Source organism: Talpa occidentalis, unplaced genomic scaffold, assembly GCF_014898055.3.
Source record: "Talpa occidentalis isolate TD23 unplaced genomic scaffold, MPIMG_talOcc4v2.1 talOcc4.950, whole genome shotgun sequence".
NCBI classification, from domain to species: Eukaryota; Metazoa; Chordata; class Mammalia; order Eulipotyphla; family Talpidae; genus Talpa; species Talpa occidentalis.
Genome location: NW_023605362.1, coordinates 1 through 24,931, shown reverse-complemented (window position 1 = coordinate 24,931; position 24,931 = coordinate 1). Strand labels below are relative to the sequence as shown.

Below are 24,931 nucleotides of genomic sequence, written 5' to 3'. Positions count from 1 at the left end.
TGCTCCTTCGTGGACTAAGCATTAGCTGAATGAAAAGCAACCCCTGCTAGACCAGAGGTCAGTCAGCCTGTTCACTAAAACTGGCCTCTTCTCTCTGAATTGTAACACTAACCCTCTTCCCAGGCCTGAAGATTAGCAAGCGCGTGTTCTGGAAGGTGCACTCTTTGCCATCATCCCACCCACTCCCCTCACTTCTCCAGGGGACAAGTCCCCAGAGCTGCCCCCTCATGTCCTTGCTCGGACCACTTCCAGCCAGGTTTCTGCTCTCCCCACACAGCCTATGTACAAGGCCTGAACTTGCCAATTCAGTCAGGGGACTTGTGTGTGCCCTACTGAGGGACCCCCAGGTGCTGGGGACGGCTGGGGACGTGGCAGCAGGTCAGGTCTGGCTCAACACGACAATGGTCTGACATCTGGGCTGGCCTGGGAGGTCTTATAAAGGAGCCTCTCCACAGGCAGGGGAGCCAGGCTGCTGTGCCCCTGGGAGCGCTGTCTGGGCACGCACACTGCAGAGCCCCTCCTTTGTCAGTGTGAAGGCTTGTGCACGAGACCAGGCACCTGTGTCTCCTGCAGCATCTGTCCTGCCTGGCGGCTCCGCTGGTTATGTCTCCACTGAAACTCCACAGCTGGGTGCCCAGAGCCACGGACCCAGCAGGGCAGCAAGCAAGTGGCCAGCGCTCCGGGACCTGAGCCCCCGTTAGCCCATTTCACTCCAACAGGATGGAACCTGCTGGCCCCTGATTCATGCCATAAGCAGGCAAAGCCTACGAGGGTTTCCTCCTCTGAAACTGTCTTGACAAATCTCACATTTGCCTGTCAGGTGTAGCTGCCTGCATTTATAAAACACTGTTCTCGCATCGTCGGGGAGGCAGTTCTGCTTCTCTGGGAGGTGTTAGGAGCGATTAAAATATAACAAAATCAAGTTTAAAAAATATCTGGCAAAACTCGCCATCAACGTGGTGCCTTCAGGAACGGAACAGAGAAGGGCCTTGCGTGGCCTCGCTGAACTGGCCACCACAACCTGCGGACCCCTCAGTCGAGAAGGTGTTTCTGACAGCCGACCACAGTGTCACCAGAACATTCCCGCGGTTCAATGTCACTAGGATGAAAGCCCCAGAAAGGCCACTTCAGGCTCCTCTGGCTGCCTGAGTGTGTCTGACGTACTTGTTTTATTATCTAAACACACCACTACCCGTGTCACGGCCTCCTGCAACAGCCCGGTCGCTGCTGCAGCCCCGGTCCCTCGGGAGGGGGTACCGCTAAGAACACACGCCTTTTGCAACACAGACGTTTCACAGGAACTTAAAAAAACACAAAGCCAACCACCTGAGAGTCAGAAGTTTCTCATAATATTAAAAACCATTTAAAATAAAGTCATTACATTTTTTTAGTAAAACTTATTTATCCTTCCTTGAAACAGAAACGTGAAATTAAAACATGATTTTTAAAAAATCATGAGCCCTAATACTAGGGGCTGCGTGTTGAATGCTTCCTCCGAAAGTTCGGGCCGAGCCCACAGCCGCAGGGTCTGCCAGCTGCGGGCTCAGCACCCCGAGGCTAGCTCCTGTCAAACAGGACAAATCCATGTTGCTCTTACGGGGGAAGGCCGGGGTCAGGTCTTGTTTCCTCGATGAGCAGCGATTCAGTCGTCGTAGTAATAATCTAACTTTGTGAACACGGTTTTGCAGCCTTTATCAGAGAAAATTCTCTCCTCTTTGGGGAAAAATGTCATCTCCTCGGCTACTCTGGTGACAATGTCCTCATCAATTTCATAGCCTCGGGCCTGCATCTCCACGCGGATGCACATCTTCAGGTGTTTGTATTCCAGGGGGAGGAAGGGAACAAAATAGTCGATGAGATTTCGGTCAATTAAGCTGCTGTGCCAGAAGCCACCTGGGAGAAGAAAAAAGGTGCCATGGGCCATAGTCCAGATGCGCCACCCTGCCAGCACGCGCCTCCGGAGCCGACTCCGTGCCAGGCCCAGTGGAAGTCGGATCTGGTGAGGAGGGCCGGCCACCAGGGAGGTGTCAGCCAACAAAGGGGACCACTCCCAACACCGGGGCGGTGGGAGGCCTCAGATGCCACTGCGGTCTGAGGTGGGAAGAGGCCCCCCAAGTAGGGGAGCAACTTGGGGACCAAAGCTAGAACCTGCAGAGTACCTATGACACACAGTTAGGGTCCAAAGGCATGCACTTTGCCACATGCTCCCCCAGGAGGAGGGCTGGCACCCAGGCCCCCTCCTCTGGGACCACACAGCACCCTGGGGGTCACTCCCTGGCACCTCTTCACATGAACTGTTTTCCTTTCCTTCTGCTTCCCCGGCCTCGGCTCCAGCAAGCTCCTGAACGCCTGGCCCCACCTGCCCGATCCCCGGTGTCCCACATACCACCCAGCAACTCTATGACACCAGCTGGCGCCCTCCCTGTGCAGCCAGTTCTGACGCCCCCCTCCATGCCCCGGACAGCAGCAGACTCCACAAGGGGGGAGTCCCCGAGATGGTGCCCCCTTCAGACACCAGCCATGTGTCCACCCATCACTGGTGCTTTAACTGAGCAGCTACGATCAGAGGTTCCAGCAGCTCCTCCAGGGGTCTGATGATTTGCCAGAGCCGCTCACCAAATTCCAGGGAACATGGGCCTCCCCTGGTGGTGCAGAGGTTGAGCACTGGGCTGTGAGGCTGCCTGCAGCCTCTGCAGTGCTGGTTCAATCCCTGGCCACCGGCGAGGGTCCCACATGGCACGCAGACCTCTCCTGCCGCGCCCGCTGCTCCCCTCAGCAGTGTATTTCGGTCCATCTGCCTGTTCTGTTCCCCGCTCTGGCTCTGGTGAATTCTCTCACCCACCTGTGCTTCTGACTGTACCCAGTGCTTGTATAAATAAATTAATTAAAAAAACAAATTCCAGGGAACATTCTGCTCACTGGGTTACTGGCTTCTCAGAAAGGATGAGGGTCGGGAGGAGACGCAGAGGGCAAGGTATAGGGAAGGGCTCAGCTTCGTTGCCCTTTCCAGGCACCGCTCTCCCCGGGGTGCTCCAAACCCCATACACTGGGGCTTCTGTCTCATCAATTTGCCCGGCCCATCACTTCACCCAGTGGTGCTGATGCAGCCTGCACCCCTCCCCTTCCCTGGGGGCCTGGCGCTCCAGTCACAGGGTGGGCGGCCCCAGTGTCCAGCCTCCATCCCCAGGCGGGGCCAGAGCTCACTCCACTCAGTAGGGCCAGGTGTGGTTGGAAGGGGTTTGTTATGAATGTCAAGACACTTTAAGGCCCGATCGCTGGATTTTCTAGGAGTTTTAGGAGTCCTGAGCCAGGAAGGGGGATGGGCCAAGTAGCTGCTATTCCCAGTCAAAACGTCACGCTGCATTTATGCTTCTCTTTCCCAGCAGGATTTATACACACCTGGTGCTCCTTAAATACCTGCTCAAGGAGTGGCCAGAGCTGAGCCGTCTGCCCGAGGTCCAGCTGGCCAGGCTCATCCACTTTGAAGCTCGCCTGGCATCTCCCATCACCTCCCAGATGTGGGTGCGAGGCGACGGGGTTCATATTTGAGGGGGGTGTCAAAACAGGACGAGATCACAGATGGTGGAGCACTGGCCCGCCCCAGCAGCGTTCCAGTGGCACCAGCGTGACGCCCCATGGATTTCTTGGTGAGTGTCCCTCTAGGACACCTTTTGTTTTGTTGAACCCGAGGAGGAGGAGGAGGAGTTTGCAGTGACCTGCCCAGCCCACAGGTCTCACGCCGTGAGTCAGTCAGTCTCCCGCGGGGTGGCTTCCACCCCCGAGGGTTCAAGGTCAAAGGTGTGTGCATGAGTTCAGAGGAAAAGCAGTGATCTTGGGACTTACAAGTCCAGGCTCTGGAGCCAGGGACTCCCGGCTGGCCGTGTGGCCTTGGGCGAGCAGCTGTTCTCCCCGAGCCTGCTTCCTCAGCTGAAAGATGGAGACTGTGGTAGCTGCTTCTCCACCGGGTTATGGGGGTGGTCAGAGGAAATGGACAGGCAGGGTATGCCGAGGGTGCTAGGGACGGAACAAGGGCCCAGCCATCATCTGGCGGTTGCGGTCAGTACAGAACCAGAGTTCTGGGGAACCCATAGAAAGGAAGGGGCCCTGTGGGCACCTCGTCCTTTGGGAGCACCCAAAGGCACCTTCCTCATCCACCTGCTGTTTTTCTTCTACAGAGAACAATAATTTCACTAAAGGAGATAGGCAACTAATTTTCAACGATAACAATGCCCCCCTTCCTTTAAAGAGCTCCTCTCACACTCGTCTTAACACAGGTCCCCTCAGTTTCAGACTCCGCAGGCCCAGGGATGGGGCTGAGCATCTGCATTTCTAACCAGCACCCCGGAGATGGAGACGTCAAGGCTTTAAAACCTAGGAACCTGGGCATGTGGGGCACCCCAAACTCAGTGGAGAAGAACAGTCTGGCCCAGCAAGCCAGCACCACAGCACCGGCAGCCCCAGCCCAAGGCCTCTGGGGTGTATGTCTGGTCAGTACCCCCAGGGAGCTAAGCCCAAGCACCACAGCTGCTGGCTGGTGGGGGTGCCGAGAGCCAGCAGCCCCCCACTGGTTTCACGCTGGGTGCGTCTAGGCGCGGCTAATGGCGGGGAGCGGGGATGACGGAAAAGCAGCCGGGCGGGCAGCCCACTCACTGTTCTTGTTGTTGAAGACCGACACGGACAAGGCGTGCTCCATGTCCTTGAGCTTGATTTCTTCCCTCTGTTTTCCCCTTCTCCAGAAATCTAAAGCCACATCTGTGATCCTTTCTGCTCCCGCATTGCTGCAAAACAATTCCAGTGAAGCAGGGCTGGGCTTCCCCGAGGCCCACGGGCTCAGGCCCAGTGCTGTGCCGCGTGGCGCCGGCCGGGCCTTACCTGAGGAAGATGAAGATGGCTCTCTGGTAGGAGATGCGGTCCACCAGCTCGTAGTAGTCGAGGAAAGGCTTGATGGCGTCAATGAGGCCGGCGTGCATCTTGTCCATTTCATCGAATATGAAGATGGACCTCGCGCAGGCGCTCACATTGCCGCGGATCCACAGCTGTAACTGGTCCTGAATCACACGAGAAGCCGACACAGGCCCTCAGCGAGGGTGAGCAAGGCTGCCCGGCCAGTACAATCACCGCCACAGCGACGGCAGCTGCAGGTGAGGGCCTGGCAACGCTTTTGCTCCCACCGCCCTCGTCGTCGTTATGGGCGCTGGCATACCCACCTTCCAGAAGAGGAAACTGAGGCACAGACGGCTTCATCAACTTGCCCAAAATTACAAAATGAGCAGGTAGCAGAGCTGCGGTCGGAAGCTGCGTGGTTCCAAGCCTGCCCGACTCTGACTAGGGTTCCTGTGCGGTTACGTCGCACATCTGAGGTGGGTCCTCTATCATTACAGTGACCATGTGAGCATCCCAGGCTGCTAGCAGCCTTCCTGGAACTGGAACCGGGTGACCTACTCAGCCATTCAGCCCTCAGGATGGCCTGGAGAAGTGGGGAAGGGGGGTACGAAGAAAGCCCCGAAACTGAACTCACACTCACACCAGCTTTGTGATGAGTGCCACTGGACAGACACCCTGAGCGAGGGCATCTTCAGGTCCTGCTCGAACACTAAGCAATCAAGGTAAGGAGGAGAAGCCCCTTAATCAGAACCAGGCCATGGCTCTAGGGCATGTTTTACAAATGTACCCCCTAACCTGTTACCTGAGGAAAACTCTCTAAGTTACAATGTAGGCCTTGAGTTCTTCTGCTTTAGTTTCTGCCTGGCATGCTGACGCAGGTAACAATGTTCCAAGTGTGTGTATCTAATCTAAGCTGTCATTCTGCGAGCTGAGGGTGTGGACTCCTCTGTGGTAAGAGCAGGGACCTCCAGGGACCTGAAGTGTCCCACAAAGCCAGTCACTGTTTAAGCAAAGATGCTCTGGGCCCCCTCAGGCTCCCACAGCCGAGGTCTTCACACTCTGCTACCCCAGAGTACAGGCGTAACCGAGAACACCTAGTGAGCATGCGCCACGGCTGGACCCAGTGTTGAGCACGAGGTACACCTTAGCGTGCCCTCCCCAAGCCCCTCGAGGCAGCAGTTAGCTCCTGCTCTGCAGGGGAGGGCCCTGAGGCACAGAGGTTAGCCCTGTGTCACAGCTGTGAAGGAGTGGAGCTGGGATGCTAACTAGGATGACCGGTTTGTTTGGAACTTTCTCAGTTTTAGGACTAAAGCCTGAATACTGGTGACCCTGACAGGCACCCAAGCAGAAGGGGAAAATGCATTCACATGGATGAGGCTAAATACCTGACCATTCTGCCAGCTTGCAGGCTTGTGAGAGATTTAGGAGGCAATGGTTGACCTTTATAGCCCGCTCGTTGTCAGGCACACTCGCTACCTGACAGACACAGCTCCTTGAATTCTCAGAGCCACCATATTAGATGAAGAACGTGAATCCCAGAGAGGTCAGGCGACTTCCCCAAGATCACACAGCGGGGAGGTGGTCCGCTGCCCCCAAGGCCCAGGCTGTTAATCAGTGGGTTAAACTGTAAGGTTTGTGATACTCAGTTAAAGACACACCTCTCTGGAAATGCTTCCTCTCGTACAAACTGCACTGGCCCTGCTCATGTCCATCTCAGAATCCCTGTGGCCCCACTTGCTGACTGCCACCCTGAGCCTGTTTTCAGAAAACACCACAAACCTGTACAAGTGTAACTGCTTCTGGGCTCACACCCCGGGTGCCTTTCACACCTTTCTAAGGAGGAACAGACCCCGGAAGCCTTCTTCAGGGCTCACGCATTTCAACGTGGCCTACCCAAATCCCACAGCACCACAAAGGAAGCCCGCACCCCGGTCACCCAGGAAGGAGTCCCAGACGCTGCCCTTGCCTTATACAGGGTGACGTTGGAGGCGTGCGGAAAGTGCAGCGTGGCCACAAACAGGTGGACGTAGTCACTGTTCAGGCCCCCCTCATAAATGTTCTCTGCGATGATCTTGCTGACAAAATTTTTGCCGGTGCCCGTCCACCCGTGCAGGGAGAGGGTGAGGGGTTTCTTGGGCTTCGGGTTGCTTATGAAGCCAGACACGGCATTTACGATGACCTTCTTGGCGAGGTGCTGTCCGAACAGCTTGCTGTCCAGATCCTTCTGCAGCGCTGGGGAAATAACAGAACCCGTCAGGCGGGGGTGGGGGCCCGGGGCGCACCCGGCAACACCCCGCCGAGGCCACAGGTTGGTGTGAGAGGCGGCCGAGCGCGGGCGCCGCCGGGGGAAGGCTGCGGCGGGTCAGGGAGGCGCCCGGCCGGGCCGCGAAGGCGGGCGCGGGAGGCCACCGTCCGGCGGGCGAGCCCCGGGCCCGGCTCTTCCTGCCGGGGGGCCGCGGCCAGCTCTGCCAGCTGAGCTCGGGCCTCCGAGCACAGTCCGGGCGGAGGGCGGGGGTGGCCGGGGCAGGCCCCACGGCGCCCCCGCCGCCGCTCGGGGTCCGATGCAGCCCCGCGGGCTCGGCCCCCCCCCCCCCCCGGCTCCCGCCCCGTCCTACCCGCCCGGCTGAGACTCTGCTTCTGGCTGCAGCACTCGGCGAAGAGGCAGTAGAGGCGCGGGTAGGAGATGTAGCCGGTGAGGACGCCAGCCAGGGCCAGCCCCAGGCTGATGGGCTCCACCGCCCGCACCGCCCACGGCGCCAGCAGCAGCAGGCCCAGCGCCGCCCGGCCCAGCTTCATGCCCGGAGCCGCGCCGCGCCGCGCCTGCTCGCGCTGCCGGCCGCCCGCGGGACGCCCGCCGCGCTTCCGCTTCCGCCCGCTGCGGCCGCCATCTTTGGGCGGGGAACCGCCTCCTGAAGCCGGCCGCCGCCATCTTTGGGAGGGGCAGGGCCCTTCCGGGTTCCGCTTTACGGCAAAACAGAGGCGACGCAGGGGGACCCGCGGCCACCGCCTCGCGCAGGCGCGCGGGCTCCCCGTTAACTGGGTGACCTGTGGGTAGAGCATGGCTGGCTGAGTTTATTCAGATTCCCTTAGGTTTTTTTGTTTTAATTTTTTTTAAAGATTTATTTTTATTTATTTATTTGTACAAGCACTGGGTACAGTCAGAAGCGCGGGAGAGTGAGAGAATCCACCAGAGCCAGAGCGGGGAGCAGAGCAGGCAGAAGGACCGAGGTGGGACCCGCCTCCGGTGGCCGGGGAGCAGCCGGGGATCGAACCGGCGCCGCAGAGGCCGCGGGCAGCTTCGCAACCCAGCGCTCAACCGCTGCGGCCCAGTTTTTTGGTTTTTTAACCTTTTTATGAGGCAGGATCCCATCCAAGATGCCACGTTGTCCTTGTTGCGTCTCCACGTGCTCCTCTCGGATGGAAGTTTCGCGAGCTTTCCGCGCGTTTCCTGACCGTGACAGTTTGCGGGAGTTTTGAGCAAATCTTTTGTAATATCCCCCACTATTGGAATTTGTTGTGATTCTCAAGATTGGACCGTGGCCTTGGGTTTGGGGGAGGAGCAGAGGTAACGAACAACGTGCCAGCTTTGTAACCTATCAGGGGTACAGACTGTTTATGACCTCTGGTGCTGACCTTCGGGTTTCTCCACTGACACCCCACTCCCAGCCCCGCTGTTTGAAAAGTCATGAACAGCGCACACGCAGGGGCTAGGGAGTTAGGCTCCCCGCTTGAGGGCAGAATAGCTACGCACATCATTTGGGGGAATTCTGCGCGGGTTATTAGTCTTTTCTCCCCCATTTACTTAACTTATCCTGTTGTTTGTAACAATATGGATCCCCTGGATATTTATATTATGCTGTGGGTTGCCATCCAGTACTAATTTTGTTAAATTTGTTTCACCTTTGGTTATTGGAGCTGTCAGTTGGCTCCTCTGCTCCTTTGACTGAACATCCCCACCAAGAGTGCATTTTGTCGTCCCTTTCACATATCCCGACCAAGGGTGTTTTTTTTTTTTTTTTTTTAAGCATTTCCTTACTTTCCAGCACTCCATGATGTTCCAGGTCCATCATAAGTATTTCCTCTTCCATTTCTAGAATCAGCAATTTCAATGGACCCGGTTCATTTTATGGGAGAACAGGGTTAGAGCTGGGTATGCTCCTTATTCATGTGGTATCATTTCTTTTAAACCCTCTCACTTGAAAAAGAATTGTGTAGACCAACCCCTGTGTGTGTGTGTATATATATATATATATATATATACACATATTCTTAAATATTTCTAAACGTAATCACCTGTACCTCTGTGAAACTAAAGCATGAATTCTTATTAACATTATCTACCCTACTACATGGGTAACGTGTGCCTTTTCCCATGCTTCTCTAGAAATTCCCACTCACTGGGAGCCAGTGAGAGAGCTGGCTCCCACCCTCTGGTGGCCATTTTTATGTATTACTATTTTTTGAAGATTTATTTTTATTTGTGTATACAAGAACTGAGGTGTAGGCCAGGGGTGCAGGGGATAAGAGGATTCATCATAGAGTGGGGGGCAGAACAGGCAGATCTACTGAAATACACTGCTGAGGGGAGCAGCTGGCAAGACAAGGAGAGGTCTGCTGTGCCATGTGGGTCAGCTCCCTGGTTAGGGATCGAACTCTTGCTGCAGTGGCTGGCAATAGCTTGATAGTGCTGAGAGTTCAACCACTGTGCCATCAGGGAGCCCCTGGTGGCCACTTTTATACCCTCTCCACTAATGGAAACTCTGGCAAGCAGCAACTGCAGCATCCACTTATTTGCCCACCCATCACCTAGTCGAGTGCCCGTGTCCGGGAATGAGCTAAATCCTAAGTGTTCACATTGGTTGTCTGCACACTGTGGGCAACCGATACATGCCTGTTGAAATATTTTTCAGTTTCAATTTTTTCATGTTGTATCCAAAATAAAAATATTGAACACCATTTTTAAGTCAAATAATACCACATATCATCTCTAATCCTCACAAAGTTGGAGGTAGGGGTTACCTACCCATCCATTCATATTTTCATGGCCTGCCCACGTGTTTGGTTAAGGACTAAACCTGGGGATTCAAAGAAAAAAAATGAGGTACACCCGACTCCCACCGTAACTGACTCTGCATTCTCATTGGGGGTGGGGAGCTTACATTTTACAGAATAGAAAACAGTCAGAGGGAAGGGGTTTTGTCCAAGGACATACTAGTCAACTATGAGCAGGGTTCGGATCTGACTCCAGACCCAAACTGCTGCACCTCCCCCTGCAGTGACCCTTAGGGCTAATGGCTTGCGCCACGGTCCCTAGGTCCGGCTGGGCAACCAGCGCGCAGGAGGAGAACAGCAAAAAACCGCCTGAAGACATAGATAAGACGGAAGCCTGTTGAAAGATAACGACCACCAGAAGCCACTACAGGAATGCTGTCCGCTCGGAAACTTATCTCACCTTCTCTAGACCCACAAACTTTATTCTAATACAACTGTCTCTCTAAAATCTTTTCTCTTTCTCTGTTTAAAAGGTCATTGGTTTGCCGATTAAAAAGAACATACGAAATCTAATAACTAGGCTGATTCAAATGAAACGTTACTAAACTCTGTGTATTAATTGAACTGCTAGCTTAATAATTTCTCCGTTGTATACTTAGCCTTGTTTGTATTAACCTAAATGATAAAAATATTACATTGTGAAAAGTAAAATTCACCCGTGTTAATTATTAGTAATAGTGAGTAGTTAAAACAAAAAGTAATCATATAAAACAAAAAGAAAAATTAATAGCCTAACTACTTAGGAATGCGCCTGGGTCCAGATGTAAATCACTGCCCTGTCAATGATAAGCTAAACCTATAAGCAAGCTGATTTCTTCACTGATGTTCGCCATTCCTATGCCTTTAGAAAACATATATATACTGGTCACCAACTCAAATAAAATTACACTCAGATTTTCACTCTTGAAGTGTGTCTGGTTGTCATTTCTTTAACCGAATCCCTGACCACCCTGCGCAGTCTCTCAACCCTGAGACGGCCTCATCGTCTACTGCTGTGCTGGTCCGCGGCACCAAACCTCTCTAACCTCAATGCCTACTTTGACTGAGCCCAGAAGCCAACCCACCTGTTTATTCCTCATCCCAACTCATTTAAATACCTCAGGAAAAATGGCAGTGCACGTGACAATGTACTTGGCAGCCGGCAGGCTCTCTCAGAACTGCCCAGCCCCCAGGCTCTGAACATACTACCCTGGGTTGGTGTGAAGACACACAATACAAACAAGAAGGTTGGAGTCATTTTGTATTTAATTAAGTGCTGAAAGTGCAAGAAATTGTTTTTCTTTCTTGATGAAAAGAAACGGGTAACTTTGCAAAAGTCAGAAGATACTCATCTCCCTTTGATCCCACCCTGGACGTTTCTGCCTCAGGTGGGCCAATCGCAGATAGTGAAGGATGCATCTCCGAACCCCATGGCGGGTACTGGAAGGCAGACAACGTGGTTGCGTATACATTAATAAAAGCACACTCTGCAGGGCCTCATCCCACCCTGGACACACAGCTGTTTGCTCCTGACCCAGAGCAAATACTGAGAAAGTCAACATACTTATAGACAAGGTTTAATAAGGCTCACAAGAATAGACTTTACCTCCAAATAGGAAAAGGACACGTTGCTTTGTTTCAAAAGGTTACAAATTCAGTGCCTGAAAAAATCCAGCAGGTAAGCAGCAGAACTAACAGAGTCTGTTTGTGGAAACATCTGCTAGCAAATGAGCAGGCTTCAGTCCAGGAAGCCTCTGAAGGGGGTGGGGGTGGGCAAGGCGGCTCTCCACATCCCTCCAGCACTGTTCCCCCAGCACCCCCTCCCCCCAAGTCCCTCTCAGTACCGCCTGTTCATCTTCTTGAACTTCTCATAGTGATAGTCATCCGTGGCCTTCTCGTTAGCGGGACGCTTGCGGTTGGGCGGGGACCCTGAGAAAGACAAGAACAGCGCTGTTTGCCAAGCTCGAGGCCACCGGCAGGCAGTTCCCCCCGCCAGCCTCATCCCCCCCACCACCCCGGGCCTTTGTTACTGGATGGAGTGAAATAAATACGTGGTAGAGGCAGGTGCCAATCAAAATGTGCTGCCCCAGATGAACAGCAGTTCCCGCGAGCTTGGCCATGTGCCAGGCTCAGTGCTCGGTTTTCCTAGACGTGGCTTCCTTTAAACCTCCTCCTGGAAGGGCCGTGTTACCATCCCTGCTCGGAGGTTAGGGGACTTGCTCAGGGTCACCCAGAAAGCAAAGGTAGGTGGACAGTTGAACCCAAGTCCGGTTTCGCCAAAGCCCTTGATTTGCTCCGTGTTAATAACTCGAACCTCTTCGGGAATCGGAGACTACGTGACCAAGATATTGCAGAAAATAATTTCGCAAGTAAAAAGGAAGACACAGCACCTGGCTGGGCTTTTCGAACCTCAGCAGATTTAACATTTCCTGAGACTCATCCCACTGGTGACGAAAAATATGACCCCACCGGGGCCGCTGAGCATGTGGGGAAGGGGAGCTGCTGTGGCTGCTGCTGGCGGAGAGCAAACTGGCATCCTGCTCTTGAGGCCCATCTGGCCTCAAGATGTAGCCCCAGGACACAACAGTCTAGACTGACCACCTGAACACTTGGCTAAGACAGGGCGGAACGGGACAGAAGCAGAGGGGAAGGTGTGTTGACGGCGTCCATCTGGCCGACGGAGCAGGAAGTGGCTGCTGAAAAAGCCTGTCTTCACCAGCAGGGCCTGGCGGGACGCTCTGGTAAGAAGCGGAGCTCCTACTAAGCCTGGACACACCATATACGGGTATCTCACATAGGCAAACATTAAAGGAAAGCCTGGCAGGTTGCACGTAAACCATTAAGAGAGGTTGTCTTCAGGAGGTGAAAGCACAAGGAGCTTTCCAGTTACTTTTGCTCAGTGACTCTCTGGGGCTTTAGTCTCCGTGGTGCTTTGCAGCCCAGGGACGCCTCAGTGCACCAGAGGGAGGTTCGACTACGAGTCCCACTTTACAGATGCCGAAGCTGCTGCTTGGAAAGGGAAGGCCACGGTCCAGAGCAGGGACTGGCCGCCCAGCCTCTGAGGCCCTGGGTACTCACGCTCAGGCTCCGGCCTCTCTGTGTCACCCACTCGCAAGGGCCGGGCTTTGGGCTCTTCTTTGTTTCTCCGGATAGGGGCATTGAGCTCCTCATGATAAACTGGATAGGAGACAGGAGGGGAAGACACGTCAGAGAGGAGGGGTGGGTGGGGTGCAGGCAGGGACAGGGCAACCCCACGCAGCTTACATCGGTTGTGCTGCACGTAATTCACCGCCATGTTGGTGGGCACGAAGGACGTCTCGCTGTCTTTCTTCTTGTTCTGCTGCTCCGCCAGCAGCCGGGCCTTGGCGTCCTCCGTGGAAATGATATTTTTTATTTTCGCACTAAGGGAGAAAGGCCCACACGTCAGATGGCTCCCGTGTCCTCAGATGGAACCAAATGGCAAGGCCGGCAGCCCACCACTGCGTGAAGCAGTTGTGGCTCTGGGGCATGGCCCTAGTTTGCCGAGCTCCCGCACGGTCAGATTATCTTGGGGTGCTCAGGGCCATCAGGGACGCAGGAGTTACTCTCCTCCTGATCAAGTGGAAACTGAACCTCAGAGCAGCAAAGCAACTGCCTTGGCCCCAAAACTAGTCAGGCCAGAAAAGCATGGGAACCGGAAGCCTGGATTTTCTACTCAGTGATGACTCTGCTTGAGTTTCCTTCATGACAATCCCCTTTTAGAGCAAAGGTTTTGTAGTAAAATGAAGGGGGGATGGGGAGGAGGGGGAACGAAAAATAGGCAGAAGGCTGCGGCACTTCTGCCCTCAGCAGCCAGGACCCCTAAGTGGCTCAACTTCTCTGACCAACCACCCCAGGAAACCCAGCCAGAGACAGTATCATTTAAATCCGTGGGTTTCCAAGGAGACAGGTAAGCATCCCCTTAACTTTTGCCCAGAAAGAGGGGCTCATCTTCCTGCCCAGGGCCCCGAGAGGTGAGGTGTGCGAGGGGAGGCCCAGGGAACGTACTCGATGCCCAGGTCCACCTCTGGGATGCCGCTCAGCATCTGGTTAGAGAGCATCTCCTCTGTCTTCTTTGCCGAGGAGACGCGGATGTTTTCTGGAAGTTCGTAAAGACAGTCCTCTGCGTTCTTTGGCTTGACTTTCTGCTCCTCGTGATCCACGATCCCCTTCCTCTTCTTTAGCTCTGTCTCGATGTACTTCATCCTGAAATGAGATACCCACAGGCCTCAGGAGGGCAGGCTGTGAAGCCGGTGGCCCCGGCGCTGGTTCTTAGCAAAAGGAGAACAAGAAAAAGAGCTCTTGAGTTTTTTTCATGAAGCTCAAAGTTTTCAACTAAAAGCTCCAGCCTTTATTGTGGGATTATGTGCTACGGTCCACCGGCGGCGCGTGTAAGGCTGTCTAGAGACAGAAAGATAGTGGCAGATGGGGGATGCTTGACACCCTTGATGGCAAAGAAGTGAGCCAAATTCAGTGCTTATGCCTCCAGTGTCGGGGAGCTATCAGAACCTAGGACCCCAAGAACCACTCTTTTCAGGAACTTTTCAAGATTCTCAAACCTGGGAGATGTGGCGAGAGGGGTTCATTTTGACATCTTTGGATAGTTCTAGAAATGCCTTCTGCAACTAAATATCTTGGACTCCCTCTGGCTGAAGTCCACCCCCAGCTGGTCACAGGCAAATAGACCAACACCTACATGTCGGCGTCCTCGTCCCTGCGGTTGGTTTCTGCGGAAAAGGAAGTTCCCAGGTGGAGGTCTTCCTCTTCACTGATCCTAAACAGGGAAAATGTGAAGTCACAATTCGGTGAGGCCAGGTTTGATGTTACATGAACAAAACAAGTACCATCAAAAGCAAATATAATACCTCACTCACAGTCAGAGAGAAAGAAAAATATATATATGCACATATGCAAAAGTTGAAAAAACTAAAAGTACAGGCAAGCTGTGTCCTCTTGAGATACTTTGGGAGGTGAGCAGATACTTTCATCTTTTTACTTTTCCATTGTTAGAGTGTATTATTTTCGTGACTGTATTTTTACGTTTTTCTTAAAAATGAAGAAAACGCCACGTGGGTTTGAAAGACAATAAAGAATGTATATTTACTTAAGGAGTCTACCCATGTCACTGTGAGCTAACATCTGAACAGATTTTGCTTTCTTTTGCTCTTAAATGACATGCTCATTACAAAGCACAAGGACACCAGAGGGTGTGGCATCACAGCTGCAGCCCCAGGCCCAGCTCACTGAGGCCTCACAGCCAGCAGGGGCTACCTGTGAATGAATGTCTCCCAGTGGCCTGCACTCACTTGTCTTTGCCCCTTTCCTTCAGTTTCTTCATGTCCACCATCCCGCCGGTTTTCATCTGGAAGGGATCATCCTGCCAAAGGCAAACATGGCTGAGAGGAAGCATCTCCATAACTGGCAGCAGAATTCTTTTTTTTTTAGAAAACTCAATCATCTACCTAAGGGCAGACACATTCTCCCACTGCCCAGGGAAGACCCACAACTCACCACTAGTGTGGTCTCTTCCTGTACCTTCTCTCCCACTAGCAGGGCCACCGCACTGAGCAAAACCAAAAAGGAAGAGAGAAATGGTATAATTCAGAGATGCACAAGGACCTTTAGGAAGTTTGTAGGTTGCAACACATGGTCAGAGTGACACTCAAGGGGTGGGCGCAGGTCAGGTGGAAAAGCCTACAGGAATAAAAGCAGGCTCCAAAAACATTTGAGGCCCTCGGGTGGGGGTGGGGGTGAAGCAAGTGGTATACCTCCCTATAAAGTCATTCAGCATCATTTTGGTTTAGTTATCTCATTTTTTTTTTTTACAGATTTATTTATACAAGAACCGGGGTACAGGCCAGAGGCGCCGGAGGGTGAGAGGATTCACCAGAGACAGAGTGGGGAACAGAACAGGCAGACTGACAAACTACACTGCTGAGGGGAGCAGTGGGCGAGACAGGAGAGGTCTGCCGTGCCATGTGGGTTTCTGCCTGGCTGGCCAGGATCGAACCCACACTGTAGAGGCTGCAGACAGCTTCACAGCGCAGCGCTCAACTGCCCGCCTCACCAGGGAGGCCCGTTAGCAATCTCATTTCTATGATTCTGCCTTCAAGGAAAATGAAGCTAAAGACAAATGTAGGTAAACATCTGGCGGCCTTATTTGATGGTGAAAATTTACAAGATAAGCAAACCATGAGACCGCATGGCTCAGGGGGTGTCCTGGTTAAACATGTTCGAGGCGCTGGCCCCGCTCCAGGAAGTGGGTGGCAGACAGCAGGTCAAGAGCTAGGGCTGAGGGTTATTTGTGATAGCAACCTGGGTGGGGTCATGTCTGTCATACTAGAATCCCCTCCTCCAGGTACCACTCCCATATGCCCCCCGACCCGGCCCTATATGCCCCCTACCCACCTCACCCCATTGGGTCTCTTCCGTAAGTTCTGCACCTCTCGGGTTTCTTCCAGTTTTAATCTGAAAAACAGGCAGTGCACAGGCTGAGAGACTCTCCCAACTCAGAGGCAAAGGCCGCTTCCGTGAGCACCCCCACCCCATAGGCTACCGTGAGTCTAGACCCACCGGGAGTCAGATCTACTCTGCATCTGGGGACATCTCTCCCAGCTGCTTGGCCTTGGGTGGCTTAGAGTTTCTTCGTTCGAAGAAGAGAATTAACACCCGGCTCACAGCTAGTATGGTGTCCATGAGGCGCCAGGACAACAGTACCAACTTGCTAAGATTTCAATTCCATGTTTGTTTGTTTTTTAAGATTTACTTATTTATGCATACAACAGCTGGGGTATAGGTCAGAGATGTGGGGGGTGAGAGGATTCACCAGAGACAGAGTGGGGAACAGAACAGACAGATGGACCCAAGGCACTGCTGAGGGGAGCAGCGGTTGAGACAAGAGAGGTCTGCTGTGACATGTGGGTTGCTCCCTGGCCGGCCGGGGATTGAACTCACACTGCAGAGGCTGTGGACTGCTTCATAGTGTGGTGCTTAACCCCTTGCGCCACCAGGGAGGCCCCTCAATTCCATGTTTTAAAGGCTCGATTTAGACAAAAGCGGTTTGTAGTTTGAACTTTACTTACTTTTATGTATTTTTTTAATCAAGCTAGGTTCTTTTTTTAAAAAAGTTTTATTTATTTATGCATACTAGAACTGGGGTAGAGGCCAGAGGTGGGGGTGGGGGTGGGGGTAAATGTGAGAGGATTCACCGGAGACAGAGTGGGGAACAGAACAGGCAGACTGACTGAAATACACTGCTGAGGGGAGCAGCGGGAGAGACAGGAGAGGTCTGCTGCATCACATGGGTGAGCTCCCTGGTCCGGGATTGAACTTAGACAACAGGGCTGGTGATGGTTTGATAGCACTGAGAATTTAACCCCTGCGCCACCAGGGAGGCCCTCATATAATGTTTTTATTTTTTTTTAAATTTTATTTCATTTTTTTTTAATAGAGGCATGTTTTATTCATTTATTTATTTGTTTGTTTTGTTTATACATGCACTGGGTACAGTCAGAAGTGCGGGAGGGTGAGAGAATTCACCAGAGCCAGAGCGGGGAGCAGAGCAGGCAGAAGGACCGAAGCACACTGCTGAGGGGAGCAGCGGGCGGCAGGAGAGGTCTACGCGCCATGTGGGACCCTCCTCCAGTGGCCGGGGAGCAGCCGGGGATCGAACCGGCCGCGGGCAGCTTCGCAACCCAACGCTCAACCGCCGCCCCACCAGGGAAGCCCCATACAATGTTTTTAAAAGTGCTATTGAGACTTAACAATATGAACATGTGCAAGATGGTGTCAGCTAAACTGTTGTACTGCTGAGTGGTTGTCAACAGGAACACAGTCACTGACACTATGTCAATGGCAGAAATGTCCATCACATTTTTTACTTGAAATACCAAGAACTTGTGAAGATTTATTGAGAGTGTCTGGGAAAGGTGACTCTGCTGATCTAAACAGCTCTCCAAACACACTTGAGACACTGGCCCCTGCCTTGTCAGCAGTGGTGCTAAACCACACAGCAGTCTGTGAAAGATCTTGAGACACTGCTCCAGCAGTTCACCGGGCACTCCTGCAGACAGCAGTGCTAGCGGTGCATGGGTCTCAGGAAAATAAGGGAAATCTGTTTCCTGCCCCAACAAAGCTACTCCTCCAAGGCACAGGGTCAAGATGTCAAACAGTCCCTCTAAGTAACAATTTTATCAGCTGGCCTTGCCTGCCAACACCGGGACGCCTTAGCTCTTGCAAGGAGACTGACTTTGCACTAGCACTGGACGTCAGTTCCTGGCTGGTTAAACCCACTCCTCCAACTCTATGAAAGGTACATTTCAACTACATAAGGCCTTTATTTCTTTCCTCTTCCCTGTGCCTGAACAATAGAGTAAATCATCTATACCTGGTTTGGAGTCTGTTCCTGCAGTAATGACTTATTAAGAAGTAGTATCCTTTCCGCCACTGACCTGTGGGGCACTAGTACTATAACTTACAGATTCCACATAAGCCTGTGCTGAGATATCGGCAAAGACAATCTCATTCTCTGAGCTATAATTTTTGCTTCCCCTGCAAACAAAATAGTCCCCGAAATGGGCCTCTCTGCCCCGTGGACGCCTCGCTCCAAACTCACCGAACCTCCTCTGAATCTTGCTCATCTTCCTCCGATTCTGAGTCGGCCCGGCGCCGGCGAAAAGTCTTCCCGGTGACCGGCATAGTGGCGCCGGCCCCGCGGTCCAGCCGCTGAGCCGTGGACCCGGGTGCTTCCGGCGCGCGCCGCTGTCGTCAGAGCGCCGGCCCCGCCCGGCCCCGCCCCCAGCGCGCCCGGCCCCGCCCCCGCCAGCCCAGCGCGCCTGGCTACGCCCGGATCCGCGGCGTCGGCCTCTCGCGATTGGATGGCCGCGGGGGAGGGGGCGGGGCGCGGCCGGGCGGTCCCGCGACCCTGCGCCGCGCCGCGGAGGGCGCGCTGGGCTGACAGGCGGCGGCGGCGCGCTTGCGACAGCAGGTGAGTTCCGGGCCGCCGCCGGCTGCTCCAGGGGGCCGGGCCTCTCCGAGCCGAGGCGACCCAGCCCTGCTTCGGGCCCCGGGGCCCTGGCCCTGCCGGGCGCGCAGGACGCCGCGGCCAGGTGAGCGGGGCCCGGGACCCCAGGCCGCCCCGCCGCCCCGGGGAGTCCCCGAGGGCCCCGGCGCCCCACGGCGCGCCCCCGGGGGCTCGTCGCCTCCGGGCTCGGGGGCTGCCGTCTCTCATCCCCGCCGGAGCCCGGGCCCCCGAAGCACGCCAGAGGTGCCTCGGGCGTGGACTTGCCTCCCCGGGGTCTGGGCCCTGACGTGCATTTTTTTCCCTTTGGGGACAAAAGGTGACCACTTCTTGGGGTGTTACAGCAACGTCCCAGCGCCTCTGCCCCGCCTGTCGCGGCCTTAGCCTCTTCTCCCCAGGAGAGGCGCACCTGGGGCTTGCAACCCCCTCGGGAGGCGTCGGCCGAGGGCTGCACCGCGTGTGTGCGGGCCTCGCCCCGGGCCTTGGGCCTTTGTCGGGAGGGCTGTTACTCTGCCCTCCGCCCCTTCCATCCCTAGGATGCTATGAGATTGCAATTGACTTGGAAAATGGGGGTCCAGAAACGCTTAGGAAATCACTCAAAGCATAAAGAATGGCTCACGGGACTTTGAGGACCCTTAGATAGTAGTTTTCCTTTTGTCAACATAGGCCAGGCTTTTCCTTTGAAGGAACTATCTCTTAAAGCACTTGCTAGGTGGCGGGCACAGAGCTAGCTGGGCATTATCTCCTCAACCACCCCAGCAGTCCTGTGGGGTACAGTCAGTTGTTTTTCATTTATAAGTGGAGATACGGAAGCTCAGAGGCTATCAGAGCCTCGAGTTGCCCAGCTGGAAGGTGGGGCAGGCATGAGTTCCAGGCCTATCTCAGCTGCTGCATGTTTGGCAGTACCTGGCACAGTAAGATTTTGGAAATGTTTGCTGCGGCCGCTGCTATTGCAGCTACATTGCTGGGGGAGGAGCTGGAGGCCTCTTTTCCTGGTTCCCTCTCTGGAAGACCCTTTTGAAGCAGGGCAGCATTTCTGGGATGCTTGGCTTTTTTTCTCTGGAACCATCTCTTCTGAGACTGTTGTTCTCTTCCTCGGACTGAGACAAATAGTGTACTCAAGACAAATAGTGACTCAAAGCCTTTTGGCTTTGGTCAAAAGCCATATATTAAATATGTCGAAGTCTTGCCCTCTGCAGTCCAGTTCTGCCAGACCCAGGTGCATGTGGGAATTGCTGGACGCGGTGGTTGAAGGAGAGGCCCCTCAGGAGTCACTGCGGGAACCTAGGGTGTCTCCCACCACAGCACAACACTCGCAGGCAACTCAGATTCTGCCCTCCCTCCAGGGGTACTGGACAGCGCTAAGGAGAGGGCCAGGAGGCCACAGATATCTCTGGTCCCCCTCTTGGCTGGAGTCCCAGGGAGGAGCATCTGGTACAAATGAGCTGCCTCCACCGGGCGAGGCCAGAGTGCCCAGTGGTACCACCTGGTCTCTGGCACATGGAACTAAGGCTTGTTTAGCAAAGTACTGCTGAAAAACTGGAGCTGTGAATCTGGCGGTGGGAACCTGGTTGGAGGGACTGCAGACCCCCTGAAGTCTTGCTGGGCTGTCTCGGGCGGGGGGATGAAACTGCTTCTCAGAGGGAGCCTTCAGGAAACGTGGGCTCTTTTCAGGTCAGAAATGAGTCTGTGGCTTCGATTTTGTTTGCGTTTCATTGTTCAGGGAAATATACAAGTTTGGCTTGGATTTTGGTTGGTTTATTAGCTCCTTTCTGAAACCCGATGAAATGACGGCTTGTTTCAGGGTTCATGAGCATTAGTGTCTGGTAGACCTGAGATCCAGCTAAGTGATCACATTTCACAGCCTGGCCAGAGTAAGTATTCAGTGAGTGTTTAAGAGATTAATTTACTTATTCAATAAATAGTGAAAGCTTTTATTTTATGAAACGGGCATCGTTCTAGATGCTTGAAGTCAATGAGCAGAAGAGACAAAGGATCCGTGATCTAGTGGACTCTACATTCTCATAACGTAGTACCTGAAGCATGTCCAAGGCAATGGATGTTCTAGAAACCAAAGGAGGCAAGGGATCAGGAGTGGGAGGGAGGATCGGGTTCCACATTTAAGTTAATATATCCTTGTTTGATATGGTTGATAACTTGACAAATGCAGCAGTGGACTGAAGAATAGGCCCTGAGGTCAAGTCCCAGTTCTGGCAACTTCCCATGTGACTTGGGGCAGATGCCTTTTTCTCCCTGCCATGTCCCTGCTCTGCCTTTCCTAGCCGTGTGATATTAGTCATGAACCCCTCAGACCCTCACGTGCTTTGTGGTCTGTGGTCTTAGTCCAAGATCTGCGTATACCACAGGGTTTGCAGCTTCTCAGTGATCTGTCCAGTCTCTGCTAGCAGCCTGCTAACCCCCAGGGACTGCCAGCCTGTGACAGCCCCAACCTGTGCATGCTCCAGTTAATTGGCTTATGGGGCCCAAAGCAGAGTGTAGTACCAGACTTGGGGCTCTCTAGCCATGTTACCCTAGACTTAAGGGATTTAAGTTGAGCAGAAAGATGCACTGTGAAGAATGACTCAGAAGAGGCTCTTGTAAGGGAGGCCCCCCCGGGGGCTGGGAAGGCTTTCCCTTGGAGTGTGAGGAGGTAAAGATCATGCCATGCCAGCTGGCGCTTTGGGAGAGGTTGTAGAAATGACTGTTCAGACCCATGATGATGAGCAGATAGTCCTGGGTTTGGAGCTGGTTCAGTTACTTAGTAGCGGTGTGACCACCCACTTCCCTCTCCCAGTCTCTCCAGTTCTGATGGCAGTGCAGGGGATCTTGCTCCCCCCCCCCATCCCCCCCCCCCGCCCCCGTGGTTATGAGGATTCAGTGAGGCTTGTTCATATCAGCTCCAGCACAGGGGCCTTTGGGGCAGGAAGAGGCCTGAGGGCTCTGCTGTGAGAGCCAGAGGGTGCGTCTGTAGGGAATGGAATCTGGCTTCAAGGAGGGCTGGTTCAGTGTTTAGGGAAAATAGAGTTGTTTGGAAGTAGAATAGAGGGTTGGGGGAGCAGGGAGGAATATGGGTGCCAGTGTGAGGGGGTGGGATGGCTAATGTCAGGAACAGGGCAGGAGGGTGTCCCTGTGTGGGTGGGTGGCTTGGCGGCCTCACTGTCTGAGGAACTTGGCTCTTGCCTGGGGGAGGATGTAGCCAGAACCTTCAGGAAAATGATGAGTAATGGGCACCTGAGGCCTGGACTCAGCTGCTGGTGCCAGGCCCCGGGGGTGGAGGAGCACTTACCCCCTCATTAGCTGCACGCATCCGGGAGAGAAAAGTGCCTGCCTTTAATCAGGATGAAGCCTCTTGAATGAACTTCCGGGGCCTGGAAAGGGAGGGCTCTTTGCCAGACCTACCTCCCAGCCTGCCTCCTTCCCTCTTGCTTTCTTGTCCCCAAGAGAGGAGCGGGACTGGTGGGTCAGGAGGGAGAAGTGCTCTGGTGGGACGCAGCCCCACAGCTGGCATTCAGGCACTGAACTATGGCGTGGGCACCTTGCTACCCCCAACACAATCGGGCCAGCTGCCCGGATCCAGGTTTCTCAGCAGCAGGTTTTCCCCTCTGAACTTTTATTAGATGCCTATTGTGCACACTCCATGTGTTTGGGGGGGCGCCGGGGGCATGTGAGGTAGGGAGGAAGGACTGAGGATGCAGACCCAACTGCTCGCCCCAGTTGTGTCCCTTCCTGGCTGCGTGGTCCTGGGCACGCACTTCCCATGCTCTGCTCCCCAGTGCGATGAGCAGCGGTGAAGCTCTCGGCCTTGTGCCTTCCTCCAAGTAGGCGCTGCATCCTGGGCTGCTGCTGTTACGTTTGGGTTGCCCTTTCCAGTAACCTGTCCCCCCTCCCTGCTCCTAACTCAAACTAGGGGAAAATACAGAAAGTTACCAGAATAATAGTGAATTCCCACTCATACCCTTTACCTTAACTTACTAATTATTAACATTTTCACCCTCTTTACTTTCTGTGTGTTTAAATGCAGGTGACCCTTGAACAGTGTGGGTCTGAGCTGTGCACACCACTTGCGCGGAGGTTTTTTTTTGACCCTGGGGCTCTGCATTCATCAATTCAACCCTGCAGAGCCCCAGCCCTCCTTGTTCAGGAGCCAGCTGTGCTCATTATCATCATCCCTATTATTGCTGCCCCATTTAGGAATAAGTTGCAGACATCACGACCCTTTACCTCTAGTTTCAGAGAGATTCTTCTGAGAACAAGGACATCATAATATGAACCAGGAAACAATTTTTCTCTGCAGGAACTTGCCAGGGCTGCTGTAACCAGGCACCGCAGCCAAGGGCCTCCGCGCGGTTCTGGGCTGAAAGTCCTCAACAGCCTCTCCTGCTGAAAGTCCTGCTGCAGCCTCTCCTGCTGCGGGGGGCTGTCTGCGGTATCCTCACCCTTTCCTGTGTGCAGACATTTTGGTGGCTTTCCTGGAATCCAGATTCCCTTCTGACCAAGTCAGATTGGTTTAGGGCCCACCTAATGACCTCATTTGAACTTATCTCCCAATAAGATTACATCCTGAGGACCTCCCTGGTGGCGCAGCGGTTGAGCTCTGGGCTGCAAAGCTGCCGCAGCCTCTGCAGCACCGGTTCCATCCTGGCGACCAGCAAGGGTCCCACATGGCGCGCAGACCTCTCCTGCAGCGCCCGCTGCTCCCCTCAGCAGTGTCCTTCGGTCCTTCTGCCTGCTCTGCTCTCCGCTCTGACTCTGGTGAATTCTCTCACCTTCCCGCGCTTCTGACTGTACCCAGTGCTTGTATAAATAAGTAAATCAATCTTTAAAAAAAAAAAAAGTTAAAAAAAAAAAAGATTACATCCTGAAGTATTGAGGGTTAAGGCTTCAGCATATGAATTTGGGGGTGGAGGGGTGAATCCACCCATAGCAAATACTGTTATCTACTGTGTAGTCCACTTTAAAATTTGTCGCTTCTCCCAGTAATGTCCTTTCTCCCCACAATGATTCAGGGTCCAATACTGTCTTGTCTCTTAGTGCCTTTTAGCTAGAAGTTTCTCAGCCTGTGTTAAAAAGAAGGGTGTCAAGTTGCCAGGAAGCAGAGGTACTGGCGGCATCAGGAAGGATTGTGCTCCATTCCCTGGGGTTGCTTTTCTGATGTCAAAAGTGCCAGGAGATGAGCTCCCTGAAGAGCGCCATTAGCCAACATTAGTCCCCGGCTGTGTGCCCCACTTCCTCAGCCTGCATGTTTCTCAGCTGGGCTAGTGACCCATCCCCACCTGGCAAAGGAGCCCTTCGAGGAAAGTCGGTTGGAGGGTCCCCCTGCTCGTGACACGTTCTTCCAACTGCAGTTTCCTGATGTACAGAACATGAACAGTAACACGAATTTCAGTACTAAACGATTTTGAACATTCATACTGGGCAGATAAATGCCGAGCTCTGCCGGAAGTCCACGGGTTCTGAAGTCAGGGACACAAAAAGATACGTGCTCTATGCAGTGTCTCGCTTCATCCTTTAGTAAGCCATCTGTTAGCAGCTGTCTTTGTCCCCATTTCATGGATGAGGCAACTGATTTCTCTAAAGACACACACCTTGCAAGTGACAAGAACACAGAGCTGCTACAAACACGAACATCATATTGTACACCTGAAACTAATATGCTCCACGTCCGAGATATCACAGCTCATAAAAAAATTGAGCTTTTATTTTTTATTTATTTATTTATTAAAAATTTTTTTTAAAGATTTTATTTATTTATTTATTATACAAGCACTGGGTACAGTCAGAAGCACGGGAGGGTGAGAGAATTCACCAGAGCCAGAGCGGGGAGCAGAGCAGGCAGAAGGACCGAAGGACACTGCTGAGGGGAGCAGCGGGTGGCAGGAGAGGTCTGCGCGCCATGTGGGACCCTCCTCCGGTGACCGGGGAGCAGCGGGGATCGAACCGGCGCTGCAGAGGCCGGGCAGCTTCGCAACCCAGCGCTCA

At 53.6% G+C, this 24,931-nt stretch overlaps 2 protein-coding genes across 5 annotated transcripts; both read right to left on the bottom strand.

Annotated features, from left to right (window-relative positions):
• Positions 1 to 1,476: 1,476 nt before the first annotated feature.
• On the bottom strand, positions 1,477 to 7,826 carry LOC119237468 (torsin-1A). Its single transcript, XM_037501507.1, has 5 exons — positions 7,500 to 7,826; positions 6,851 to 7,116; positions 4,873 to 5,048; positions 4,651 to 4,778; positions 1,477 to 1,893 (listed from the first exon to the last, which is right to left on the bottom strand). Exons 1-5 carry the CDS (start codon positions 7,678 to 7,680, stop codon positions 1,643 to 1,645), a joined length of 1,002 nt encoding a protein of 333 aa, XP_037357404.1. The 5' UTR covers positions 7,681 to 7,826; the 3' UTR covers positions 1,477 to 1,642.
• Positions 7,827 to 11,147: 3,321 nt separating this feature from the next.
• LOC119237469 (splicing factor C9orf78) lies at positions 11,148 to 18,678 on the bottom strand. 4 transcript variants are annotated; one of them, XR_005123346.2, is made up of 10 exons: positions 18,548 to 18,678; positions 16,342 to 16,401; positions 15,445 to 15,496; positions 15,240 to 15,310; positions 14,630 to 14,707; positions 13,942 to 14,139; positions 13,180 to 13,316; positions 12,994 to 13,092; positions 11,522 to 11,844; positions 11,148 to 11,355 (listed from the first exon to the last, which is right to left on the bottom strand). XR_005123346.2 is itself a non-coding variant. In XM_054691896.1 (10 exons), the coding sequence occupies exons 1-10, from the start codon at positions 18,628 to 18,630 to the stop codon at positions 11,570 to 11,572; spliced, it is 870 nt and encodes a 289-aa protein (XP_054547871.1). In that variant the 5' UTR covers positions 18,631 to 18,678; the 3' UTR covers positions 11,362 to 11,569. The 4 variants fall into 4 exon arrangements, 3 of the variants coding, with proteins under 3 accessions (XP_054547871.1, XP_037357405.1, XP_054547872.1); XM_054691896.1 differs by lacking the exon at positions 11,148 to 11,355 and having other exon boundaries at positions 11,362 to 11,576; positions 11,760 to 11,844; XM_037501508.2 differs by lacking the exon at positions 11,148 to 11,355 and having other exon boundaries at positions 11,362 to 11,844.
• Positions 18,679 to 24,931: the final 6,253 nt, after the last annotated feature.

Bases quoted from the DNA above. Each gene is read 5' to 3' on its own strand.
- LOC119237468 (XM_037501507.1), bottom strand. From the start codon at position 7,680: ATGAAGCTGGGCCGGGCGGCGCTGGGCCTGCTGCTGCTGGCGCCGTGG. The intron at 7,117-7,499 runs GTAGGACGGGGC...TTATTTCCCCAG, and splicing joins GCAGAGTCTCAGCCGGGCGG to CGCTGCAGAAGGATCTGGAC. The intron at 5,049-6,850 runs GCAAGGGCAGCG...CGTGTGATTCAG, and splicing joins CCAACGTCACCCTGTATAAG to GACCAGTTACAGCTGTGGAT.
- LOC119237469 (XM_037501508.2), bottom strand. From the start codon at position 18,630: ATGCCGGTCACCGGGAAGACTTTTCGCCGGCGCCGGGCCGACTCAGAA. The intron at 15,311-15,444 runs GTGAGTTGTGGG...TGCCTTTGGCAG, and splicing joins AGGAAGAGACCACACTAGTG to GATGATCCCTTCCAGATGAA. The intron at 11,845-12,993 runs GTGAGTACCCAG...TGTCTTTCTCAG, and splicing joins AGAGAGGCCGGAGCCTGAGC to GGTCCCCGCCCAACCGCAAG.